The 26,721-nt window shown below is 38.9% G+C and overlaps 2 protein-coding genes across 6 annotated transcripts; one reads left to right on the forward strand and one right to left on the reverse strand.

Moving 5' to 3' along the window:
* Positions 1 to 321: 321 nt before the first annotated feature.
* grsf1 (G-rich RNA sequence binding factor 1) lies at positions 322 to 6,688 on the forward strand. 2 transcript variants are annotated; one of them, XM_030416609.1, is made up of 10 exons: positions 322 to 749; positions 1,422 to 1,566; positions 1,789 to 1,944; positions 2,187 to 2,321; positions 3,289 to 3,427; positions 3,531 to 3,631; positions 4,083 to 4,168; positions 4,269 to 4,404; positions 6,061 to 6,143; positions 6,574 to 6,688. In XM_030416609.1, the coding sequence occupies exons 1-9, from the start codon at positions 525 to 527 to the stop codon at positions 6,108 to 6,110; spliced, it is 1,173 nt and encodes a 390-aa protein (XP_030272469.1). In that variant the 5' UTR covers positions 322 to 524; the 3' UTR covers positions 6,111 to 6,143; positions 6,574 to 6,688. The 2 variants fall into 2 exon arrangements, with proteins under 2 accessions (XP_030272469.1, XP_030272468.1); XM_030416608.1 differs by having other exon boundaries at positions 323 to 749; positions 6,061 to 6,112.
* A 1,062-nt stretch (positions 6,689 to 7,750) lies between these two features.
* Positions 7,751 to 24,856, reverse strand: rufy3 (RUN and FYVE domain containing 3). Of its 4 annotated transcripts, none has more exons than XM_030416602.1 (18): positions 24,301 to 24,562; positions 18,497 to 18,670; positions 18,182 to 18,299; positions 17,886 to 17,987; positions 17,615 to 17,738; positions 16,482 to 16,546; positions 15,606 to 15,671; positions 15,436 to 15,505; positions 15,204 to 15,293; positions 14,858 to 14,941; positions 14,551 to 14,718; positions 12,998 to 13,095; positions 11,727 to 11,846; positions 10,908 to 11,031; positions 10,731 to 10,816; positions 10,612 to 10,639; positions 10,277 to 10,354; positions 7,751 to 9,459 (listed from the first exon to the last, which is right to left on the reverse strand). In XM_030416602.1, exons 1-18 carry the CDS (start codon positions 24,560 to 24,562, stop codon positions 9,316 to 9,318), a joined length of 2,001 nt encoding a protein of 666 aa, XP_030272462.1. In that variant the 3' UTR covers positions 7,751 to 9,315. The 4 variants fall into 4 exon arrangements, with proteins under 4 accessions (XP_030272462.1, XP_030272463.1, XP_030272464.1 ...); XM_030416603.1 differs by lacking the exon at positions 24,301 to 24,562 and adding an exon at positions 21,378 to 22,079; XM_030416604.1 differs by lacking the exons at positions 7,751 to 9,459; positions 10,277 to 10,354; positions 10,612 to 10,639; ... (1 more) ...; positions 10,908 to 11,031; positions 11,727 to 11,846 and adding an exon at positions 12,053 to 12,823 and having other exon boundaries at positions 24,301 to 24,856.
* Between the last annotated feature and the right edge of the window lie 1,865 nt (positions 24,857 to 26,721).

The raw sequence follows: 26,721 nt of genomic DNA on the forward strand, positions 1-26,721 counted from the left end.
TTATATATATGTATATATAAATAATAGTAAAACCATTTTTCTTTTTATTTAAATGACTAAATATATTTATATTTAACTTATTTAAATTGTGTCAGACTTCTAGAATTTTACTATTCATTTTTACTCCGTTTTGTCTTTAGTCTTTTTTCTACATCTTCATTTTTCTTTTCTGTTCTATGTATGTGCTGTTAATGACAGTATTAAATCCATCGGTGTTAGATGATTAAAAACATATTTATTTTAAATATTTGATGAAAAACATAAAGCACATCGCATGTAAAGTGATCAAACCGGAAGCACACCGGAAGTTGAACGCGCTTCCTGTTAGCTTGACAACGTCTTCAGAACTCACGAGCTTTGCCCTTGACTGACACACGTGAGTCAGTTCAGCCTCCTAACTTTATGCATAACTGGGAGCTAGCCGGACTAGCTGGAAGGACTGACCTCAAACTGCTCGGCTGTCTACTTATTCAGTCTAAGCGCCCGGCTGTAGTTAACCTAACGTCCGGCTAGACTCGGCCATAATGTCCGGTAACAGTAAATCTCTGTTGTTTTTGCTGCAGCGGTGTGTCGCAGTTAGGCAGCTAACGTCGCCGGCTGGGAGCAGAACAAGAGCAGGCGTGTTGTCAGCCAGGTGCGGGTTCATTCAGCAGCGAACATGGGCATCGTCGACACGGACAGTGTGTCTACAGAGACTCTGTCAGCTTCAGTCCGCGCTGAAAACCAGCCAGTACAGCTTCTGTACCAAGGTGAGTCCCATACAGGAGGAGGGGGTGTTAGAGATGGAGACCGTGGGGGAGCTGCTGACGGCATCACCTGTCAAACAGGGTCACCACAGGTGTCTGGTCACTCATAGATTAACTATGTGTGCCTTACTAACCTTTATGGATGTAAAGTTCAAACTATTACAGTCCCTTTTATCGGTGGTTTACTCCCAACAACCTACAGATTGGTTTGAATGTATTTAGGAACTGTTGGTGGAAGTATTTAGACATACAAAAAACACACTATGGAAAACACTCTGTTAGAAGTCAAATGCCTCAAAGGTAAAGTGAAAGTGCGCAAGAATAATAAGGAAGACGTACTTTAACTGAAAGTACTGTAAACTGTTCCCTGTGACTGTTACATGGCATATTCCATCACTCAAAATCCAGAACAGTGAACAAGTTGTCATCATCTAGTACGCAACAAAACAAAACATTACAAGGCGTAACTTCAGACAGATGGAAAACCTTGAAGTCAGCACAGTTCAAATGTCTACAGATTAAATAAAACCACAGCATTGCATTCTGTAATATATTTAAAATGCAACGTTTTCTTGTACCTTTTTTATTTGTTAGTTTGACGTTTGTGTAACCATCTTTGTGGGAACTTCAGCAAGTTTGTTGCTAAAAAAGTTGATTGTACAATTTATCTTCCAGGCAGGAGGCCCTTGTGAAGATGATTACCCACCGCTGCCGGCCTATCAGTATGATTCAGAAGAGGAGAAGAAGGAGGTGTACATCGTGCAGGTGAAAGGTTTTCCGTGGTCATGCTCGGCCGAGGACCTCCTGCACTTCTTCTCAGGTGAGAGTCGTTGTCTGTTTCTGTCTGACGGTGAAGATCACTGTCCAACACTGAGACAGCCTGCCTCAAGTATAAACTGTGTCTTTCTCATAACTCTCCCACCAATAAATCGATGCCAGAAATGTTTATCTGCTGTCCAAACCGTCCAACATAACAGAAATATATTTACAGTATATATACTGAAGTAAGAATATTTGCCAACATATATTCTCTGTGATACAGACTGTAGCATCCGGGAGGGGTTGAAGGGGATCCATTTTACTGTGAGCAAATCAGGAAGGCCGTCAGGTCAAGCCTTCATCGAGATGGAGACGGAGATGGACGTCAGCAAAGCTCTGGAGAAGCACCGGCAGTACCTCGGTCGTCGCTACGTTGAAGGTTCGTATCTTAGTATAGTAAGCTGTGGAAGGCTGAAATGCAGGTGCTGATTGGACTTTTTAACAAAGACATTTTGAAAGGCTGAGAAGAAATTAGTCGCGGCTGGATTCCATTTAGCTGCCTCAGTTTCAGGATATTGCTTTCGCTAATGCCGAGTCACTGTTGCACTGTCATGGCTTACTGGGACATTTAAAATATAAAAGCTTATGTTCATGCTAATGTGCTGCTCTTTGTGTTCACAGTGTATGAAGTAACGAACAGTGAGGCCGAAGACATCTTGAAAAAATCCATCCAGACTCCGTCTACTAGCAGGGTGGTGCGCCTTAGAGGTCTCCCTTTCTCCTCCACAGAGGCTGACATAGCCCAGTTCTTTTCGGGTAAATTCCTCCCACTTCCAGATCCAGTTGATCTCTGCTGGACTGTGGTTAGAAACCACACCGACAGACAAAAGGGCTGCTCAATGTTGTTCCGCCATGACAGCAGTTGTTAAAGGATTCAGTCATCTTTTGATTGTTCCACTGGACTGTTGTCAAATGTTGGTTAGACCGTCTTTAGCTTCCAGAATGCAGCAGCTCGAAAGTAAGCAGGTTTCAGCTTTATGGTGATCTATTTTCCAGCCAATTCAAGAGGGCATTTAAGTGGTTTATTACCACACATTACATACTCCTTGATTTATAAGTTGTAGAATTTTCTCAACCCATTAAGAAACACTTCATCCTTCAGTTTAACAGAATATTCAAATTCAGAATCACCTTATTTGGAGATGCATGGTTTTTACTGGTCAGGAAGGGCATAAATAAAAGTAACTAGTAACTAAAGCCCTCACACAAAACACAGTACAATATTTGCCTCTGAGATGAAGTAGAAGTTTTAAAGTTGCATAAAATGTAAATATTCCAATCCAGTCCAAGTTCCCTAATTTTTGTACTAAAGTACAGCACTTACAATGCGTGAGTGGTTACCTGGTCGCCCCAAATGACATTTGAGTGGACTAAAATGTTCTATACACGCTTGAGTAGAAGATGAGTTTATGAAAAATACTTAGCAAACAATTATTTTAGAAACAAACACTCAATAATGCTTTTTTTCTGACAAATATATGCTAAGAGCCAGAGTGAGACACAGGAGAGAAACTTTGAAAAGGTATTTCTTCTGTTTAAAAGGATTTCAAGGTTACATTTATCATTTATCAACTCCAGGGTTGCAGACAAAAGTTGGGAGTCCTTTTCTTTTCTACATCACAGAAAAAGAAACAAAACAAACTGTTTTATATGTTTAATGTGGATGATGAGTTGAGGTAAAGATATTCTTTGTGTAAAGTTCAGAATATGTTTTTTTTTTCAGGTTTGGATATAGCGGAGAAGGGGGTCACCATTGTCCCAGACCACTTAGGAAGAAACTCTGGAGAGGCGTTTGTGCAGTTTGCTTCTCAAGAAGCAGCAGATGACGCTCTGCTGAGAGACAAAGAGAACATTGGAAACAGGCAGGATGCTGCACATGCTCACATTAAGGCCTGGACCGAACTTTTCCTTTACTCATTTATATTTATTTGATTGTTGCTCATCCTCAGCTCTCTGTGTTTGCAGATACATTGAGGTGTTTCCCAGCAGCGCTGATGAGATCCATGTGAGGATGAGGTCGAGGAACAGCTCTCAGTCAGCAAACAGGAGGACTTCCTCCCAAACTAGTGAGGGGATTTGGGTTTATGATGTTGTTTAAATGGTTTCTTTTTTCACCTTCTTTGAGAAACTTTGGTGCATAAGAAGGAACTCATTTACACTTTCTCTCCATTGTTCTCTTCACTTTCCGTAACAAAGATTTTCTGAGCTGCTAACATCATATATGACAGTCTATGTAAACTGGTGATACATATTTACATAAAAAAACACAAAAATGTTTCAATGATTTAGGACAAAATAGATTTAAACTGATATATTCCTTTTAATAAAATCTGTAATTTCCAGTAAAAATAGGTAAAAAGTGATGAAATGCTTTAAAACTAAATCGAAGCCCAAAGGATAGATTAGTTTAGAAGACAGTGTTTAGGTGGGGGATCTTTCAACGATACTTATTTTTTTGTGTACAAATTAGTTGGAAAGTGTTTATCTTGGTGTAAACTGGCATATCTTCTCCATCAGGGTCCGCTCAGAGCTCAGCCCTGCCTCTTCACTACATACATGTGAGAGGACTTCCTTTCCAGGTGTCCGGACAAGAAATTGTTAAGGCAAGACAAAAAAACATGTCCAATATGTTGACATTGGTTCTATTGCTACATTATAGCTCCCTAATATTTGATTCTGTAATGTGTTTGTTTTCTCTTGCAGTTCTTCTCTCCTTTAGTTGTGTCAAAGATCCTGATTGAATGCGGTCCTGACGGCAGGCTCAGCGGAGAGGCCGATGTTTACTTCAGCTGCCACGGGGACGCCGCGGCCGCCATGTCCAAAGATAGACAGCACATAGGTGAGACTGTTGGGGAGCCTTTACTGGGGGACGCAGAAATGCTTAAAAAGAAACAGGAATATCACTTTAAAAAGCCTTAATATTACGGACAACATTCGTTTTCTCAAAAAATACATTACAGAATACAGAATTATGGTTGCAATGATTTTGGATTTAAGATTTCAACAGTACAATAATCGTCTCAGAAAGTATCAGTTTCACAGTTTTACATTTAAATAAATGAAAGGTGAAATGAAGGTTATAATAAATGAGTATGAGTAACAATGAACCCTAGAGGAGTAAAAATCTAAATGAATAAAATCTGGAAAAATATTAGGTCCTGACTGAAAATATTATTATAATATTATTAGAATTATTATTACATAATCTTGACTCTAACATTAGTGTAACTATTCTATTCTTTAAAGTGGAAATAGTTTTTTGTTGTAACTTATAATTATGGTGATTGCTCACTGTAATGGCTATACAATAATCACATCATATCTGCGTTCTCTACAGACAAGTTCTCTACAAATCTTGTTATCTCCTGGGAAAATGACGCTTGGCTTGTGTTCCAGTCAGTCAGCCTGGCACTATTTCTAATGTTCTCACATGTCCATTATAGACTTAATGAATGAGTAAAGCTCTTGCAAACATTATACAATGAAGGACTGGGAAAAAAGCTAGTTTTTGCCCCCTCTATGCTACACACAGAGAGAATGTATAAATACAAAATTAAATTAAATTGGTGTAAAACAATAAAATAGCCAACAAAGTTCAATGTATGTACAGTTTGTATGAATTGATGAGTTTTCAGCTTAAGGAATAAAGCTGCTCCGATTCTGTATGGCAGCGGACACTTCTGTATCTTTTGCCAGATGGCAGCAGGGTGCTGGGTGTTTCTATAGCTCCTCTGTAAAAAATTTACAAAAGGTTGGCACGTGAATTGACCTCATTATACTTAATGCTGTCATTGCAATTAAAGTAAAAATGTATTTAATGGTTACGCATCTTAAAGGAGCGTGCGCTTACTCCCTCACTGGCGGAGACGGAAACATATTCCAGCATTTTCGTGTTTCTGTTCATAATGTACATGTCCATGTTACAGCCTGTCATGAGCCATGAGCCTTACAATAGCCTGTTAAAAAATGCTGGAATATGTTTCCGTCTCCGCCAGTGAGGGAGTAAGCGCACGCTCGACGGATCGACTAGTTTGGTCTAGCTACCGGAACACGCGGATGTCAACAAACCGATATGTAGCTCCTTGCACAAACACACTGTTTTAACTACTTTTTTATTCATTTTGAGTCGTACACGCTACAGTGCTGTGTTGTAAGGTGTCTGCTGAAGTTGCATAACTTTTGGTGTGAGATGTGGAGCATGTTAAGACGCTTAAAACACAGTGTAAAGTTCTGACCCCATGCTGTTAGCTGTAAACGCTAAATCTCCGTTCACGAGGCTCTGTAATGGCTGGACCAAATGTGTTCGCGTCTTCGGTACTGGCAAGTCAAGGGTAGCTTGAGCAATGAAGCTGCATGTTTAAATCGACTGAAGTTCTCCTTTAAATACCTGAAATTTAACAGTACATGTTACAATATGAACATTTATATAGTAATAATTACTGTTTGTTGGTCACTGGGAGTTTCACTTAATGTTTAAACTTTCTCTTATTTTTAGGAGGGAGATACGTTGAGTTATTTCTGAACTCTGTACCAGATTGTGATTGAAGGTGAGAAACACTGAATTGGACCCAGAAAGCTGTAAGTTTAAGCTTCTTGACAGAAAAATTGACTATATGATAGTTTTTGTTTCTCAGCACTGCAACACTGTAAATGTTGTGAAATAATTGCAAAGTTTATCAATTTAAATTTTTAATTTTTTTAATGAAGTTAAAAATGAGACTGATCTCTAAGACTGTTCAGTTGGTGTCCTGGTTTGTCTCAGCTTGGAACACAGCAAAAGCTATAATTACAACTCACCAGTGGAGAATTTCCAGCTTTTTGTGGCACACAGAATAACAAATTGCAGTCTCTGTGCTGCTTTGTTTTTGTGAAAAGGGTTTTACTTTTCTCTTTTTAAGATGAAAAGCTGGAATTATCTGGTTTAGCTTCTCCCACAAACTTTCCTGTGATTTCATTTTAACCCCCTTAGATGTGATTTAACATCCTGTGTGTTTTTTTTCCCTTGCAGGTGAATGCTGACTCACAGATGCCACACACACACACACACACACAGGACTAATGTATTTATTTTCCTGCCTGACTTGGACATCAAACAATAAACATTCCTGGTGTCAAAAGAAAAATCTGCCTTCATTGTCTCTATCCAACAAGAGGGAGATAATTGGTTTGAGATCAGCATAGGCAACTAATAACAAAGGTGTATTCGAATGAGTAATTTTAGTATGAAGGTTAAAGGAATTACTGATGATACAAGCTTACACTGCTGTGTCTCATGCTTTCACTTGTTCTAGTGTGGGAGTTTCCAGAGTGACTGAATCAACATTTGAAATAAAGCTGAGTCCACATGAGACAACAGAACTTATATAATTAAAGGTGCAATAAGAAACCTTCAAAATTTAGAATTCTTGAATTCCCTTTAACATGATGATGAACTGCTCACTAAAACTGGGGAATGAGTGTTTTAAATAACTGAGAAACACACTATGCTATTATGCTGTCCAAAAAACAAGTGTTTTTTAATGTAAAAGGGAAAAGATGCTTTTAATTGTAGAACTAAATACAAGAGGAGACGTGGGGTAAAAAACAAAAACAAAAGGCAAATTATACACACTTAGGATTAACAGCGGCACACTTTCAAAGCATTTTTTCCCTTATCTGCTAAATGCATTTCTGTGCACACTAAACATTTCAAAAGCAATAAATAAATCAAAAAAATCATATCCCCAAAATGTCCAATTTAGAAAATTGTCTTTTTTTGCGATTTGGCGCCCCCCACCGTTTCTGGGTGCAAAACCAGTGTTTTGAAAACAAATCCCAGGTCTGTAACAGTTTGTCAGATGTAATGTAGGTGCTCACTACAAACAAAACTCATGTCATAACAGTGTTATGTGTTGAAAACTTGTATCTTGAAGTAAACATGTATGTAAAGTTGTGATCCTACCCTCTCACTGAATGTGCAGAAAAGTGATAGAGACAGACACCATTCACCCTTTTACCATGAAAATGATTTTGAAGCTGATATTTTAAGGTGAAGAAGTTACATAATGTTGCTTTAATGAAAAGCGCTTTTGCTTTTTAATTACCAAGGAAGAATATCTGAAATAAAAGCATAAGGACTGACCTCTTCATGCTCCTGACTCAACAGTGAGGTGAAATACAGGTTAAAATAATCAAGACACACAACATTAAGATCTAATAACATTTTATTGTTGATCTAAGAAGCATTTCCATTTCATGTGTTAATGAGCGTCAACGAGAAACGACTAAAGGTTTAACTGGCTGAGCTGAGCTTCTAATTACTTTTCATATAAATCTATAAAACATAAAAGTAGCTGTTGTTAAGATGCACTGAGTGATATGCCCACTTCACACCAGAGAGCCATGCATTTAAAAATGCTTTAATAAGTTACGATGCCCAGAAAAGCAGATAGATTATCCAGAGAAACGACTACAGTCTAAATGTCTGAATGTTGGATTTCATGATTTAACTAACACACTGAGAGATAAACCAGACCAATCCATTTCGTTAATGCCACTTCTAAATAATACAGACCACAGCAGCAGCAGTATAGAAACATTATATCCAGAATAGTAAACTGTGTAAACTTAATGGACCAGCCTGACATTTTAAGAGATATGGTTATGCCTGTATGGTGAATATGAAGCTACAGTTACTAAGCTTAGCATGATCTTCTCTTCTCGTCTCACTCTCCACAAGAAATCGGATAAGCAAACTAACCAAAATGTCTAACCACTCCTTTCACATGACAAACAGCAAATCAACTCTCCTCTACGATCTGTGTCCATCAATATTGATAGTTGATATACAATTCATATTGATATACTAGATAGAGTCTAACAGCCTAGGATTTGGTCATCATAAATTTCAATATTTCTATGTTCCTGGAACTGAATTCTGAATGACAGTTTTCTTAACTACTTTCGACTGAGTGTATCACTATAGTATGTGAATTTTAGATTTCTTTGAACAATTTTTATAAAAAGCTTTTGACCGCACACACAGTGTTTCCTAAATGGCTGCCACATGTTTAATGTCATAGTATAGTAAAATATTTGGTCAAAAGTGTGTGTGATATTTGATTTTAACAGTAATTCCCTGAATGAGATGCCACGTTGAGGACAAAATTGTCAAATTTCATGTTTCATCTGAGTGATATGATGTAAAGTTTCATCCTTCATTTTATACATCACACATTGATCTGTATATGATTAACTACTGTCTTACAATGTGGCTAAACTCAGAGTCGTGAAGGAAAAGTCCAGTTTTTCCTTTTTTCATCTTTTAAAAACTTAGGTTAAAATATTGTCAGTTGACCATTTAATCAATAATCCACTTAGTGGACATTGTGAAGAGTAAGATTTAAATGTGCATGAGATGATTCAAGTTGACTCTTTTATAATCAATAATCTCTAACCGGGTGCCATTTTCAGCCTTTTGTGTGCAGGTTTTCAATAAAAACAAATACCACAGCAGCTCAACACAAAGGAAAAGAAAAATCTGGTTTCACCTGTATTTGAAAAATGAAAACCTGCATCCAAACAGCTCTTCATTCAAAAAATTAATTCAAAAAACTAAAATATTCCAAGTTCAGAACCCGCAGGAATGAGAATCTTTCCTCATTCAACTTCTCGAGTCAAGAAGTCAGAAAGTGCAATTTTGCAGTGCCGCTTTTACAAATCAATGCTTCTGGTTTCCATGTGTCTGTCTGGCAGTAACTGCTGAGCTGTTTCATGTTGGTGTTGAAGCGTACTGCTGGAGCAACAGCGAGAAGCAGGCGGTACACACAGTCTCTGGGAGAATGGAGGAAGGTAGCGGCAGCTCGTTGGACACACAGCTCTCACAGAAGACCCCACTGCAGTTCTTGCACTGTTTCTGGAGAGAGAAAAACAGAATTGTAAATTCACTGTTACCAAAAATGTACCTTAATTAACCGTGGCTACATTAACGGACACTGGCTGGGTCTTCACTTGACGGTCTAATGACTTTCTGGAGCAAGAAGTGTCTCCAGTGATCTGCATCAGATCCTGATCGTTGTTTCACTCCGGGTTCAAAACTTCCCAAAACAGCCCAATATTTGTATTTGTATTTGATTCTCTTCTTTAGGGAATGACCATTTTTTATTATGTTAATATTTATACAACATGTTAATTGATTCAACTGAAGATTTAAAAAGCAATCATATAATTTCTTTTAAGTGTTTCTATGCTGCTTTAACAGTCCACTGTGGAGAGTGCGATCTAATGTGACACCCTAGCCTCACTTGAAAAAGATGTTATAATTCATTGAAAAATCCAATTTATTTCCTATAAAATCATCTCGATGCATTACAGGTCCAGTGTATAGGATTTAGGAGAATCTACTGGCAGTGTTATATTCAAAATTCTGTTTTCATTAGTGTATAATCGCCTGAAACTAAGAACCATTTTGTTTTTGTTGCCTTACAATTAGTCTTTTATATCTTCAGAGGAAGCGTGTCCTCTTTAGCCATGTTGCACCACCATGTGAGGGTGAGACGAGGGGTGTTCAGTTGGTTGCAGCCTGCTATCACACCACTAGATGCCATTAAACACTACATATTGGACCTTTAAAATGGAGACTTGACCGTAAGCTTTTATGAACACTAATTCATAGTAGCACTACATATTTTCTAGTTTTAATGGAGGATCAGAATGACGTCCCGTCCCCGCACCTTTGTCTTCAGGAGGGAGTCGTCCTCTTCACACATCGTACAGATGGAGGGTTGACTGATCTCCACGAATGACTCGTCCTGCAGAAAAAACAGATTTAATGAATAATGTTCATTTCATCCATTAAAGGATTTTTCACGATACTAGTGCAACAATATCAGTTGACCATTTTAGTTATTACTTAAATTTCTTGTTTGCATCGTTGCAATACAAACTACATTAATGATAACAATGACTGAGGAGGTTTTTTTGTTGAAGTTGAGTCTTCTGTTTTAGAACTGAAATAAACCAAATCATAAACAAATCTATGGTAAGATAATTAAATCTTAGACCTCACCTGTTCATCCTCATGGTGTGACAAGGACCTTAAAGGAAGAGATAAATCAATCATTGAATAAATGGATGTAATATTTTCCTCCATCTGTTGTATAAGCTGTGTGTCTTAAAGCTTCTTACAAGCTGGAGCTCAGACTTGTTTTGTCCTCTGCTCCTGTGTCCAACTGGTGATTCTCTCTTTTGCCCGATGGGGATTCTGGGGGACACTGTTGTTAAAACACACACATATTCTGTTAGAACAAAGAAGACAGCTGTAGTAATCTTTACATTTTGCACAATTTATGATCACACGTTTACTTTTGGTATGTTCTCTTGATGTCTCCTCTCCCTCCGGGGAGTGCTGGGATGTCTGGAGGCAGCGTCGAAATGAAGCTCACCCCTTCCCTCTCGTTCTTTTCTCAGCTCCAGCTCCAGATTAGACCTGAAGCAAAACAACATAGTGAACAACGATGTAAACCAACTGTAAACATTCATAAAAATGACATAAGAAAAGGAAGACATGCACAATTCAAGTGATCTGATCTCCTCTCAAGATAAAGATAAAAAAAAATAACTACAGTGGAACTACAATGCATTTTAAAATTGTTCATTTTGTAATTTCCATAAACTTCTAATGTTAGCGCCCCTTATGATGCACAGGGATCTAATGTTGGAAACAAACAGGAAGATGAACTGAAGACAGAGTAAAGGGAGTATGCTGTTCAGAGTGTGATATGATGATTAGGGGCTGCTTATAGGAGCCCAAAAAAGATTTATTCCTGGGGAAGCTCTATGCAACCAAACAGTCCTCATGTTGCTGCTTTTCACAGAGATACTAACCACTTCAATGTTGTGCAATTTAGCCATACATCAGTGAAGTAGTGGAATGATAAACAGAATAAGGTCTTAACACACCATGATTCAAGTTGGTGCTGGTATTGTGGTTTTTGAACAGGTTAGGGTTCACCTTGGTGGAGTAAACTGGTTGGGGTTAGGTTTAGATTTGGGTCATGTTAAAGGGCAACTCCTCCAATTTTGCACAGTCAAGTGTGTTTATCGGTCTAGGGTGGTACTACTGCATATGTGAAAAAAGTAATCTTATAAACTGCCAATCAATTCCATTCAGTCAGACTTCACCTTTGCTTCCTCAGCTGCTCCACCTCCACCTGCAGACTCTCGATTTTGTCTCCAAAGTCCTGCTTGAACAGCCGGTTGGCCTCCAACGCGAGATCCCTCTCCCTCTCAGCCTGTTTCCATCTGGTTTGGGGAGGTTTGGGGTTTTACATAAACTTATGGCAAAATGAAAACTTGACAAAAAAGAAACATGGTTGGAAATAAGAGTGAAATAAATCTTAAATCATAATTAAAAAGTAAAACAAAAAAGATGAAAGGACTGAGTGTCCGGGGACTGAAACCCAACAAGGACAACGGGAAACTTTATCCAAAAAAGATGAAGCAGGCTGTGTTTGTTTAATGTTTTATTAGCCTAATGATTACTACAGTTTACACCAATGTTATGTTCACATACAATTCAAAATTAATAAATTAATTTTGCCCTTTTCTTCTCGCTTTCTTGTGGTCCTGTCCTGGCCCTCAACACTTGAATGTGGATCACCAAATGACAACATTCGATATCAGTCCCTAAATACGGTTCAGATTCTCTCTTTTCGTACTCTGTCTGTTGGTTGAAAATATTCAAGCAGCACAGTCTCTGGTGGTGGTCGAGTTCTTTGGAATCATATTACAGCAAGTCAACGACCTCCCAACTATCCAGGACGTGTCCCTTAGTACATCAATCATCAGTCCATCAAATCTTAAAACTGTCGACTGTAAACTTCGAGACGCCCTGCAGTCTACTTGTCTTACCTTTGCCAGAAAGCATTAATGGAGTATTTGTAAGAAATGCCTACTAAACAGAAGTATAAATCTGATGTGGCAAACACATCTGTCAGAGAACACAAGGATTAAGGGCTGCTAAAAAGGTGGATTCAGTCCACACTACTCAAAGCTGATGCTGGAGAGCCACTGCAGGAAGTTGTGGGAAAATGGTTTTATTTTCAACAACAAAGGAGCATCGTACAGAAAAGATAACATCCTAGTTTGGTTGTTTCTATATTAGGCAGGGTTGTATGTTTGTATTGAGATTTATGAAAGCGGGGAGCTACTGCTGCAGCTGCAGCAGCTTCCCTGCTGCTGAGTTCAGGTTTCTGGCCTGCTTCACCAAATGTTTCTCACTGATTAAATGATTGAAAAAATAATAAAATAAATCATGATTATGAGAAATAATGACAATGAAAGTGGAAAGAGAAAAACAGGACATAAGACACTCTGTAGGTTGTGATTCTGTAAAGAAACCCATCTACTGTGATAATTATATAGATTACTGGGCTATGGAGAACTGTCCTCACCTGGTCTCCATCTGTTTTACGGTCCCTGTCATCTGGTTGATTTTCTCCTCCAGGCGAGTGATGGCTTCACTCTTCTGTTTAGAGCTTGCATCTGCACACTGAAGAGGATGAGCCATGTTAATCAACCGGAAACAATAACTCAGTATAAGTCTGTTAAAAGACTCAAATGGGAGTTCTTAGTTTTTGTCGGGACGTGCTGCTGGTTCCAGTAAGGAAAACTTATATTCATTTTTCCCCTATAGACCAGATGTCTTCTTCTTTTTTTAAATTTGTTTATTTACTCTTTATATTGCTTCCCACCTTATTAATACGAACTGTTATGTTCTTTGGTTATTTGTCACTTTTCTCCTAGGATAGAGAGCTCAAAAAGGCTAAGGGAGGGAAGAGGTAGATGGATGGGTGGGGGGTTTGGAACGTAGATGTGTTTTTTCTTTTTTTCATGTGTTCATGTGATGATGCACTTATTCCCGAAATGCCTATAAAACATGTTTAAAAAAAAGAAAATATAACACCTGGTTCATCAATCAGAGTCGAAGGAACAAGCCTGTGCACATCAACATTTTAGGGGGAAGTTAACTACAAGGTGCAGCCATCCAATAATAGAGCTTCAGATTATGTCACTTGAGACGCTAATGGCTTCAAAGCTAAAGACTACAGCGTTGAGAAAACTGAAAGCACAATCAGCAGCTTGAATCAATGCACTTTTGGTTTCTGAATAAATAGCAGATGAGCTCAGTAACTACAGTGCCTCTATGTGGCTCGACTGCGGCCGAGGCTGGTGGGTAGTGTGGTATTTAGAGCTGCCCACCATGCTAAACAGTTAAACCTGAATTCTCAGAAAGAATACTGAAATAATTTAAAAAGCCATTCTATAAATATGATTGCCACGTTGAGCAGGAGACTCCTGAGTTTATATGTGAAATACCATTGCGGGTGTCATTTATGCCTCATTTCTATACAGTTTTGTTTTGTGTCCATAATTACAGACGATGCCCTTAGTGTTCAACGCATGGAAATGCATTTCTATATGGATGAATAGATGAAAAAAAAAAAACAATTCTGTTGTTATATGTGGATGGAGTGTTTTTGTGACAAAAACAGGACCAATAATGCATGGTGACAAATAAGTGATGAGGTTGGCATGCCAGGTTTGTAGCCAGTTTTGTGAAGAATGAATGAACACCTGTTGTTGTACATGAACTCTATATGTTACACAGCTTGTACGCTACTAATGTTAGCTAGCGAAATATACTATTAAACCTTTCCCTTAGAAATTGTCTTTTAAATAGAGCCGACTTACATTCATCAGCAGACAGGAATCCAGAGTTTTTATTGGTCAACTGCATGGGTTGAAGCTTACCTTGCAAAAAGCGACTGATGCAGCACAATCACTTAGCTCTATTAAAAATACTACAGGGTATTTTAGGGCCACCATTGTAAAATTAAATCTAGATTTCGAGAGGGAAGTCGTAATATTCTGAGTAAATGTCACGACATTTCAAGAAAAAGTAATATTGTAAAGTAGTACGACAAATGCAGAAATGCAGCCTCACCTGTGACTTGTGGCTGAGCTGTTGGTTGATGACACGCATGTCGTCCAGCTGCGCTCTGAGCTCCACCAGAGCGTCCTGCTTCTCACAGATGTCTTTCTCCAGCATCTTCATGGACAGCTCCATCTCCTGCTTCATCCCGATCTGCACCTCCAGCTCCTTCTCCACATCCTGCACAGACATCAGTTTTTTTTTCACTTCAGAGGCAAACTTCACAACCAGGAGAACGCTGACCTTAAATATAGGGGCTCTTAGAATTCTCTGACAGTATAAACATCTAAACAGAGGAGTAGAAAAGCACAAAACGCACCAATCGGAGCAAAGTTTCCTCTTTGAGCTGCTTGCGTGTTTCACCCAGTGCTTGTCCGTTCGGCGCCGAGTCGCTTCTTAATGCCTGAAAAAGGAAAACAAAGTAAAACAAACAGATACACACAAAACAACCCTTAAGATTTTCAAATTGTAAAAAAAACATTGCAAATGCATACTGTACACATTTCTTAATGTTATTTTGGCATTTTCGTGGCTTTATTACATACGTCTGCACAATGAGTGCACAGGCAGGATGGTACAATGTCCACAATGAGTTTACCAGTGTCATAGGAGTGCAATGCTAGGCCAGTGGACAGCTTTTTAAATGTAATTAATCATGTGTTCACCTTCCTGGACTCCAGCTGATATGAGCTCTCCTCCTTTACTCTCTCCACGTCTTCTTGTAAAGTGATGATCCTGTTATTTGCCACTGCGAGCTGTGGGGACAAAGTCAGCGAACAGTTCTTAATACAAGCATCTGTGCAGCGAAGCAGAAATGGCTGATGACATTTTTAACAAAAAGGAATTTGTGTGGAATTAAAACACTCTCTTTGGAGTTCAGCTCTGAACAGCTCGCACCTCTTCTGTTAGCTTTGTGTTGGACTTTTCCAGAGCGTCCACCTTGGCCTGGAGGTTATTTACTGATGCGCTGTGAAAAGACAGAAACATCATATGAGTTTCCAGCTCAACAGGCTGCTATACAAGGTGATGAGAGTCAACAGGAGAGAGAGAAGTTCACTGTGTATAACCTTAAGTGTCTGTTTAGCTCCTCCACGTAATTCTTCTGGTCGAGAATCGCTGTGATCTGACCGTCGCTGAAGGAGCAGAGAGAGAGGGGAGAGGAATGAGATGACAGACAGATGGAAGACATAGTAACATAAAAGATAAATCATGACGTTAGCCAACTTGTTAATCACTGACTGCAGCCAAGTAAAGAGAGTCTCATATTTTCTGCCATTTTCATGACGAGGGAAATGTTTCATATTTACTTATTTAGTATCTTACTAAGCTAGGTTGCATTTTCCATTCAGCTGGAATAGCAGTGACAAAACAGTTTTTACACTGAAAGGTCAGTACATATTTCAAACTAAAGGACACAGCAGATGGTGATGGTACATGAAGAGGTTCAGCAGGTTAAAACTCAAATAATTTAACATTTTGCCAATATCACCTCATCTCAGTAAAGTTGTAAGGATTATGAGAACTGCCCTGATCAATATTCTTATTTTCCTCAATAATTTCTCTGTGGCAAAAATATAGGAAAGTAAACAAACTATTGACACATTTTGCCTTTAGTCAACATTAATCTCTCACGTCTGCTTTTTAAAATTCAAACAAGAAGCTTCCAAATCATTGACACGAATGAGCGGACAAACATCTAACTTGATGGCCAGTCTATAAAAGTCGATCAGATGTTACCTGCAAAGATCACCGCTAAAAGCTAATAAACTTAGAAATCAAAGCTGAACAACTAAATCCATTGAATAAAAAAAAGAATGAAACTAATAAAAACCCATGACCAACCCTCCTCCACACCCACACGGCTGACTTCACTGTTAAATAGTTCGAGAGACCAAAACGGACTGAACAATCACTGTTGTTAAAGACGAGAAAGCCGCACTCACCCCTCTGCACTCTTACTACTGTGTCCTCCATCTTTGAGATACATTGAAAAATCAATCACCCCGACCTGCAGAAGTAATTGAACAAGAAATAGAAAATCAATATCAATGACAGCTGAAACCACACTGCAGCTCTTATGTCGGCAGGAGAAGAAACATGGCTACATGCTGCTTCATCTTTACAGATGTGTTCACTTTTTTTAGTCCTGTCTTAGCTGCATTAAGGTTATCAGTCACAACAACCTCTGTTTGCTTCACAAGAGGTTTATAACTAGAGAGGTTTCAATTCCTTCTACTTGGAATGACACTTGTTTACTGAGCTGATGACAAACTGGCAACCTGCCAATCCTGCCCGTCATTCTGGCTTTGTCCCCAAATTAAGTGCTGCTAAAAGAGCATGAGGCAGTGATTCCCGAGTAGTTAAGAAATCTACTGACTTTAAGAGTTACTACAGGAAAAATGCTAAGGGTACAACAACTGATTGCTTGTTTTTAGAACTGCACTGTAGAGCAATATAACCCATTTGAAGTTGGTGAAATAGCACACAGGTTCAGGGCTAACATACCAAACCAGGTTGGTTTCTTATTCTTAAAAAAAAAAGAAAAAAAAAAGCTACAGCATGAAATCAAAACAACTTGAAATAAAGTGATAACTCCTGTGCACTGCTGTGGACATGTATATTTCCAGCATTTCTGCTTACACACAGATCCTGTCGTATTTTCGGTTATTTCAGGGACAAAAAAGTTATAAGCCAAAATGTATAATTTTCCTCCAAATTCGATCCATTTAAAGCTGCAGAATATGGTAAAAAATAAATGTAACAAATGTGTATTGAGATAATTTTGACATACTGTATATTTCGATTGCGATGTGATTCATGATTAGTGGGAATGATCAATCAGTGTAATCATGATGATGTTGTGACATTTTTTAGGTCTGTACCAGACACATTTTATTATATCTGGAGAACAAGATTTGCAGGCCAGGGCAGCATGAGGGTTCCTCATTATAATGCTGCTCTATCACACACTCTGACTTGCCCATTTTGCAATTTTGATAATATTTCAATTAATTGTGCAGCTCTGGTAAATTGGATTTTGGAGTTTTGGACAAGGTAAGGGTGAAAGCAGAATTACCTGAGAGTCCAAGTCCTCTCCCTTCATGCACAGATTGGCATCGATGACATTTAGTCCAACGAGCAGCCCAGCGATGACGGCTCCCTCCTCCTCCATCATCAACGCGTTTGGCTCATAGAATTCACTGCCAGAGCAAATGATTAAAATACCGTCTCTCACTTAAATGTGTATTACGTGCAGGTTTAGGGGGGGAAAAAAGAAATCAAGACATAGATATAACAAATGTTATTCTTGATGCCAGTGGTCCTCAACAAGTACGATACAAACAGACCTGAGCAGGTCCTTTCTGTTGATGATCGTCTTCATGTAGTCAGAGAGTTTCTTCTGCATCAAGGCCAGTCTTAACCAGGCACGCCCTCTTCCTAGAGGAGTTCTGTAATCAAACACAGGAGAGTTGCATAAGAAACACACTTGAAATCTAACACAACACATACAAAAACAATTCCTTACAACCTTTAAAACTGGCAAAGCTATAAGAATGAACTCCATTGCTCTAAAAAATCTTTCTTAATCTTAATTTGTGAGAGGGAGAAATCTCTCTTCAGCGAATCCATACACCAGACTCACTTGAGGCCGGGCAGATCTTTTACACTGGCAGTGATCTCTCCTGCCTCTGGCGTCAGCTTCTCGACGAGCTCCAGCGCCCCCCAAAATGACTTGTTCTGCCCCAGGAAGGTCTTCTTGGCTGATCAATGAGAGAAGTTGTGTTGCTTAATTTGGAGGAATTTGGGTCACCAAGTCGTCATACAATAATGAGAACCAGAAACAATGAGGAATACTCTTTGAACAGAAGTGCTAACAAATGCTAAAAATAAGTACTCTTAAGATCCACCAGTTGTGTAGTTTTGAACAGAAGGACAGTGTGAAGTGTGTTTTACATACTTTTCAACCCATGCTTCAGACAGTGCTCCATCACGACAAAGAACTGCTGGAGAGGTGCATAGTCAGAGTCAAGTGTGCGTCCGAGGTTGAGGGCAGACTCGATCAGGCCCTTAATGCTCAGTTTGGCCATGTTCATCAGGTTAAGCCTTTCAATCGCAATGGGATCCTTGGGATCTAAAAAGTGAGAAAAAAAAAAGGGTGGAAAAGGTCCTGAGACTGTGCAATGACACAAACTATGGTCTGACAACAGCAATGACTCAGGGGCTAAATTTACTGAGAGTCAGAGGAAGAAAAAACAACCGTTAGTCAGTTCTGCATTTCTTTCACCACTACAAGATTTTTTCCATGAACATAATATAGTTATCATAAGGAATATATTTTAGTTTTTAGATAACACACCCAACTGTCAGAACAAAAGTTAGCACAGCAAAACCTAAAAATATGGATAGCTATGAAAGAGAAAAGGATTCAACAAGGAACATTTGAAATAACCTAAAAATGCTATGATCCATCTATACGTCTTTGCCTCATCCATTATTCATGTGAGATGATAACTGAGACACAGAGTGGCTTTTAGTGAAGGAGTTTTACAGGGTTATGCTACTTGTTTACATTATTAATACATTTATACATTTGGTCAACTAAAACCAGAGGATATTTAACACAGAGATGTTTTATGTTATTTGCTGAAATTGTGTAAATCTGCAAAAGAAGTACAATTTTAAAATCTATGATTTAAAAACAGAAGCTTCCTTCAACCATAGTGGGATAAACAGTGACAGTTGATTAATGAGAGAGATTCTATCTTCTATTCACTTCCATTATCTTTATGGCCAAAATCAACAACATGACAGCTTCACATTTTATCCAGATCAAATCAAATCAGTTTGCATGCAGTTGTAAACACAGTATGTGCAGCAATGATAGAGTGTTAATTTGGAAAACTAGTTGTAAAATTAGGTATCATGTACTTATTCTAAGATCAACAACTAGCCAGCCTGGTAAAAAAACAAAAAAACAACTTATGTTTCTTATGGTTTCTGCGTTAGTTGAAACTGATGAATACAGGAAGTGAGCACACCTTTCAGTGATGACACTCGCTTCAGACACTCAACTTCTCATAAGGAAGCATTCAGGAATTCCCCTGCTGCACAAAAACTTAATTGCTAGAACCATTTTGTGTAGAGAGAGTGTCATCTCCTATGTATCGTATTAGAGATATCTTTAACCACTTTGTCATTATATCCACATTACAGTTATTTACCAAAGATCTCATAATCTTAATATTATGTGAAAAGAATATTGTCACTGCAATAATGGTGCAACATCGATACTGATGGCATTTGGTCAAAAATCTGTTAATTGATTTTGTTGCCCAGTCCTAGTATTTATGTAACATATATATATATCGATACACACAAACAGGATACATATATAGATAGATAATATTGGTAGATAGTATATATAACATGAGATCCAGAAGAGAGATAGGAGAAATAGAGATATAAAGATCCACACTATATATACTACATATCTAATAATCTATAAAAATACATATATATATATATAATATTACATATATATACCTATAATAATTATATACACATATAGATATTATGATATATATGAAATAGATATATATATAGAATAGAGAGAGTAGATATAATATAGATACATATATATAATATATATATATATATACACATATATATATATATATATATATATATATATATATATATATAATATATATATCTATATATATATAAGATATATATTATATATATATATACACATATATATATATATATATCTATATATATATATATATATATATATATATATTATATATATATATATATATATATATACATATACGTGCTTGTGAAGAGGTTTATAATATTGAGATGTATATCGTGGTGTAATTTTGTTTTAAAGCCATATCAACCAGCCATTGTTGCATCTCAACGAGCATATTACTTCAATTTCAGTTGAATAGTTACACTGTTATACACTGACAAAAGTGAATACTGCATTGAAATGGAAACTGTCCGCCACACAGCAATACCAAGCATCATAACAAGACAGCTTGTGAGACATTTGATCTTACAGTAGCATGACAGAACAAATGTTTCTGTCACAGTCTGGTCCTCTGTAATGTCATGTCACCAGCCTATTGCTTCTTAAGAGCTGGAGCTTGAGGTGCTGCAGTGTTTGCAGTTTTTCATTTGGCATGAGAAAAGTCTAATCCGCCTCTCTATCGGAGGAAAAACACGGAGCTGCCAATCTGCATTCTCTTTACTGAGAGAAGGCGTGGCAAAAGATGAGGAAGAGGGAAGTCTCGCCGGACAACAGATATTCTAATTTCCATCAGATTTAAAAACCACGCAACTAAAGATCACACTCTGCAGCATGAATCTGCTCAAAACAAGTCCCCCGTTCAATGCCAATTCTAATTATCTAGTCTAAATTGCATCCTTTCTCCTTCTGTCTCACTGAGAGTAAAAAAAATATGGATGTGCAAACCTATATGATTGCTATTTTTCGTAAGCAAAAAAGACACCAATATCATCTCAAATGCATGTCCATTTGATTAACTGCAAGCTAATGAAACCCCGATGACAAGACAGCAGGCACTTCCTGTTTGTTTTGTTGCTCAGCCCTTGCTTATTTACAAGCAGCGTCATCCCCCCTATGTAATACTCAGACATCAAACCGTCTCCCCTGAAATCGATCATGACACAGCTCAAACAGGACACACTGCTACAGTTCACTAAATGAAGCACGTCGCGTCTGGGGACCTTGTGTACCACCACGCCCTAACAGAAATCCCACTGTGCAAACAAACCTCCTTGGATGCTGAGCTAATCTGTCACATTACCTTCATGGGCCGGCTCTGGGTCTGGGGTAAGGGAGATGTCGTTGAGCTCGCGAAGGCAAAGCCACTCGCCATCGACAGACACGCGAAAGTTGCAGAGATAGATGGTCTCCCGGGCGGCCTGGGTGATCTTGTCGGTGGTGGGAGTCGGGGTTTCGCTCTGAGGCGTCAGATCAGACATGATGACTCAGCTGATGCGAGGCAAAACCAACACCACCGAGGGGAAAAAAGGCGCAGCAGCTTTTGTTCCAGGAACCAGTGAAAGGCTCCCCCCGGAAAATCACAGTGTCAATGAGAAGAGGAAATCAGAGAGGAGGAAAAGAGCATCAAAACAAAAGAGGATAAAAGGCCAAGACGGGGAAGGCCCTCAGCAGCTCGCAGCAGGTGTTAGAAAGGGTTCTGCTTTTCCTCCTCTTTATGCCTGCATCCTCCTCTCCTCCTTGTTACAACTGAGTGAATTACGCTGCTGTCTTGAAGAGACTGCCCTGGCCTCTCCTCCTCCACCTCCCTTCTCCTCTTCTTCAACCCCTCGTTATCCCTTTTGTGCAGACCGGGGATTTAAAATGCAAGACAGCACCGTGCTGAAAAATCACAGCCCTCCTCCGGTCAGCTTAGCACCGGTTCACTCTGATTGGACTGCCTGTGCACCGCAGTGAATGCACTGGGTGGGTGTTGACCAAGATGGCTGACGGTAGTGCTGGGTACAGCAACACACTGTCACGTGAGCAGATGGTGCATGCGTAAAAAAAAAAAAAAAAAAGAGGGGGAGGGAGGAGGGGGTCCCCAGAGTATCCAACCAATGCTAATGATGCAGCAGAGGACTCATCTGTCTCTCAAGCATCAACAGCCTCCCCTGACCTGACACAGAGGCCAGCTATCTGACAGTGCAGTTATTAAGTTTGCTGCAGAAGGACATCAGTGAGCACAAGGGTAATGAGACCAAAATGTCCTGGGCATAAATGGATATTGTGTATTTTTAATTCCATTTTGGGGAATCCAAACCCACCATAGTTTTTTTGATGTCTTTTTCTTGTGTAGCATAAACAAACAACAACTTCCATTTCACTGTACAAGCCTGTGTTGTAAAATGACAATTAAATTAACCTTATGAACCTTTTGGACCTTCACCTCTTACACATATCAGAAATGAAAGACAAATAGCCATACTTTGATACAATTTCTACAGCTCTGCAACATGTCCACAAATTATGTAAAAAAAAGCTTGACATTGATGAGAAGATGAAATTTAGGACAAAAAATACATGAAAACAACACACGCAAAATTACAACAGTCCCTGTTAATTTAACTTGTTTACGTACTGTAGCTCTGACTGCTTTTCAACCTTGGGAACCAGGAAAATTCAACATCTCGGCTCAATATTGTTATGTTGCAAACATTGTTATGTTGCAAACATTGTCCATTTATTATATAAATGTTTGAAAAGGTTGTATCATGGGTAAGCATATGATTTTTTTTTTAACTAACCGATCTGCAAATATAATTGATAAATCACTCATTATTGTTCTGAATCATGACTATTGTTCTGTCAGAGATAAATACAAAAGGATATCTTGAAATGTATATCTAATATAGACTAGTGCAGGACCGGTGGCCACCGGTAATGTCATTGAAACATCCCTGGTTCTAACTAAGAACATAAACTACATGTTGCCTCCTCATTCTCTCCTCACATTTTCTGTTTCTCTCTGAAACTAACAGTTATTCTCATTATCAATGATCGGCTGATTATTTTCAAGAGCTGGACGAATCAGCGGAGCCAATACATTGACAGATATTAGCTGATAGTTGTGTATTTTTTTCGGCATAGGTGAGGGCTTAACGACATGTAGAAACTAAACCACAGGATGCGATGAGAATACATCAGCTGCGTCACCCATCAACATGTGGACAGTAAAACCCATGACCACTCAGCAGTCGTTACTACGTACTTACATCAATGCTCAGTACTTGCAAGTTATACCTAAGCGACAGATGAAAACCCGAAGATATTAGATATTAGATTTACAGATAAAAGTGGAAAATCTCCCGCCGAAGGTTAAGCAATTGAGTGATTAATGTCTTTGGTGACCAGAATCATCACTTTAGGACAAGAAGCCTCAGTTTAACCCAAATCCCAGACATGCTGTTTCTTATTGTAATTTCATGGACAGCCTTCAATAATATGGTGTGACACTGAAAAGTTACACTCCTTAAACACAAGTGTATTTTTAATTGTAATATCATATCAAAAGGAAGACATTGCTCTGATACTACAATGAAAATTTGATTTAATGTAGAGTCTATCACAAGTGCAACCTAACTTGAGCTACAGTCTTAACATGTGTGTGAAAACCTTGCCAGTTAATGTGAAATGTGTGACAAATCATAGACACAGAGATCTTTGACCTGAATAAAACTGTAGCCAGGCCACCGTTAAATCTATACAACAGCACAGAGCGGTGTTTAAAGCCATTTACCAAGTCTGCCACAACAACATATCACACACACACACACACACACACACACACACACACACACACTCTTACATTAAGTTTATTACAGGCAGCAGGATGAAGTCCACACCTCTTGTTGACATTAGCTAGCTGTTTCCACTGTTGTTTAGCTCTCCTTTCACTACTTTTGAAAGGACATTTTGGGGTTAGAACTGAATGAGAAGAGAGTTGGTATTATTTACTATCTTTCTAACGTTAGCTAAGTTAGCTACTGAGGGTTACCTTGAACCTTAAGCAGGTAGGACGCTGTTTGTTTGCGGGGAGTTAAAAGTTAGCCAACTACTAACACTAAGAAGCTAGCAACGTTAACTGTACGCACAGCTGGCGTCCTTAGTGTATCAGGTCATTATGGAGGATGATGTTAGCTAGTTGGGTAACGATTTGGACTTTTCAAAAGTTCGTCAACACTTACTTCTGCGCTTTGAATCGATTCGTTCAATCTTGAAGTCATACTGTCTGAGTGGAGTCGGTGACAGCGACCCAGCCTTCCCAAACCTCAAGTTCGAGGAGTTTAAAGCCTCCTTGAAGTAAATGACTGAGGTCGGAGAGAGAGTCTCGTCGGGACTATCAACGTGTCCGTTTTCGTCTGAGGATGGTTGCTTCTCAGAACTTTCTGAGAGCTCCGCAGATGATTGCAGAGGCACATCTCCCGGAGGCACATCCCGCTCCGCCATCCTGGTCAAATTCACTTCATGTGACCACCAGCGAGCGGGCTGTCAGTCAGCGAGCAGCTAGCTCGGTGTGTTAAGCTACTGCGGCCATGCACCGCCCTGACTAGCAAACCAATCGATGGACCAGTCCGTTAACTCCAGAATATCTCCTGTAATCACTCCGCCTTTCGCCCTGTCCTCCACAGCCTCCTCCTGACCCGGAAATAGCTATGCGTGATCATTTTGGTCAAATCTGTTGCTAATTTCGCGAGAGTTTGCGCGCTGTGTCAGCGGTCCAGCAATCCGCTCACATGACCAGAGATGATGCATTTGACGGGAGATGAGTCGCTAGTGGTGGAGCCACGAGTGAGTCCGCACCGCCGGATTCTCCCATGATTCATTGCGGTAGATGCTTGAACTCGTGTGCATCTCTGCGTTAAAGACTCTCTGATGAACTATTTAGTGTTTCTGTGTTTAAAGGTGCAATACGTAGTTTTGAGGAAGATATTTTAATCACAAGAGAAAGATCTTCATTGACTAAATAAAGAGAAGTCTCTTTGTTTTCATGAATGAATAAACAGAACAAACTGGATTCAAAGGACAAAACAATTTAATTAAAAAGAAATATATTTGGCAGACCCCTTTCTGAATTCAAACAGTTTTCTTGGGACCTTGTTATCATCTTAGAACAGCTTGTTTATTCAATTATGAAAAGAAAAATTGGAGTTTGAATTTCTTGTCCAAAATTAAAAGATGGAAAAGAAAGAGCATTACAGCTGAGCCCAAACCCAAAGTTTATGTTGACCACGGTTAAAAAAATTCATTCAATTCGATCTAACCACTGTAATAAACCAGGTTTCAGTTTGATTGAAAGTTGGTCATTTTCAAATGCGAGCATATCATTTTTCTCTACTTTCATTAGTGTTCTCCAAATGAAGGGAGGGAAGTCTGCTGCACATGTAATACCCAGAATTGGCAGTGGGAGGAGATGCAGGACTGACACTATGGAATGACAGGAGTTACCAGAGGCTGCCATCCTCTGTCCTCTTCCCTGAACAGCAGCACCTGACAAGTCGGAACATCTGAAAATATGCAAATACATTGGTATCACTGTCCCATCTCAACTTTTAAAAAGTGAAACGTTTTTTGATATACAGAGAGTAACTTTATTTAGTTCTCACAGATAAGAAAAAACTTTTAAAGGGTTTGTACTTAGAACTGACCCCACTGTATCGAGTGTTAACCACCACATGCCAGACCTTTCATTAAAGCCCAGTAAATCATATTACACACAGTTCTACTGAACCACATTAACTACAACAAAACAGTCTGCATTATGTAATCTTTTAGAGCGATAACCTAAAGGCCTACATAGTTCCTGGAGGGGATGGGTGAACCTGGAGGGACAGAACCCAGCCGTTTAGATCTCTGCGGCTTTCCTTGGCCACAGATTAACTACATGAAAACTTCAACCCTGACTCAGTTAGTCAGTGTACAGATTGTGGGGAATGCCACCAGCTGGGAGCTTCATGCACCTCCTTTAAAAACACACATTCATGACAGTTTAAAAGAATTTCAATCACATACAAATTAAGTTTTGAAAATATCTTTTAAAAGTGGTTGTGTCTCTTCATTTCTTCACATTTACAGCCTTGAGAAAAAGCCTGGGATGGCAATGTTGGTCCAGCACTTTGATCCAGAAATTAATATCTTTAAATCTATGCAATAGATTGCCAAGAAATATTCTTACAGAGATCTATGGCCTCCTCTTTTGTCTTATCTATAATCTGAGTTCATATGTCAGGGATAAGTCACAGCAAAATAACAAAGACAAAGGTTAGGCTAGTGGTTGTCGAGATTGACCAGTATGACCGACTTCAGGGTGAATCTGCCTCTAAGGCAAATGCTTACCGTCCTGGTTATGACTCACATATCTTAATTTTCCCCCGAATTATGATAATTTTAAGCCTCTGGTACAATAGTTGAACATTCCCAACACCTTACTTCAATAATGAGTGTCAGTCTGTCATCTCCCTTATCAAGCTCCTCTGAAAGAATACAAAAACAAAAAAGAAGTTTACTTCTTTAGGCAGGGTTATTGTTGCAGCCACTGCTGCGAACAGAAGGATCCTTGCTGATGGACGTGCAGCCTTGAATGCTAACATGTTAGCAAAACGTTGACA

The sequence above is a fragment of the Sparus aurata genome, chromosome 5 (genome assembly GCF_900880675.1).
Source record: "Sparus aurata chromosome 5, fSpaAur1.1, whole genome shotgun sequence".
NCBI lineage: Eukaryota > Metazoa > Chordata > Actinopteri > Spariformes > Sparidae > Sparus > Sparus aurata.

Coding starts and splice junctions, on each gene's coding strand:
- grsf1 (XM_030416609.1), top strand. CDS start 525: ATGTCCGGTAACAGTAAATCTCTGTTGTTTTTGCTGCAGCGGTGTGTC. Junction 750..1,421: donor AGTACAGCTTCTGTACCAAG/GTGAGTCCCATA, acceptor TTTATCTTCCAG/GCAGGAGGCCCTTGTGAAGA. Junction 1,567..1,788: donor CCTCCTGCACTTCTTCTCAG/GTGAGAGTCGTT, acceptor TCTGTGATACAG/ACTGTAGCATCCGGGAGGGG.
- rufy3 (XM_030416602.1), bottom strand. CDS start 24,562: ATGGCGGAGCGGGATGTGCCTCCGGGAGATGTGCCTCTGCAATCATCT. Junction 14,719..14,857: donor AGGAAACTTTGCTCCGATTG/GTGCGTTTTGTG, acceptor ATGTCTGTGCAG/GATGTGGAGAAGGAGCTGGA. Junction 13,096..14,550: donor AGCTCAGCCACAAGTCACAG/GTGAGGCTGCAT, acceptor CATCCTCTTCAG/TGTGCAGATGCAAGCTCTAA.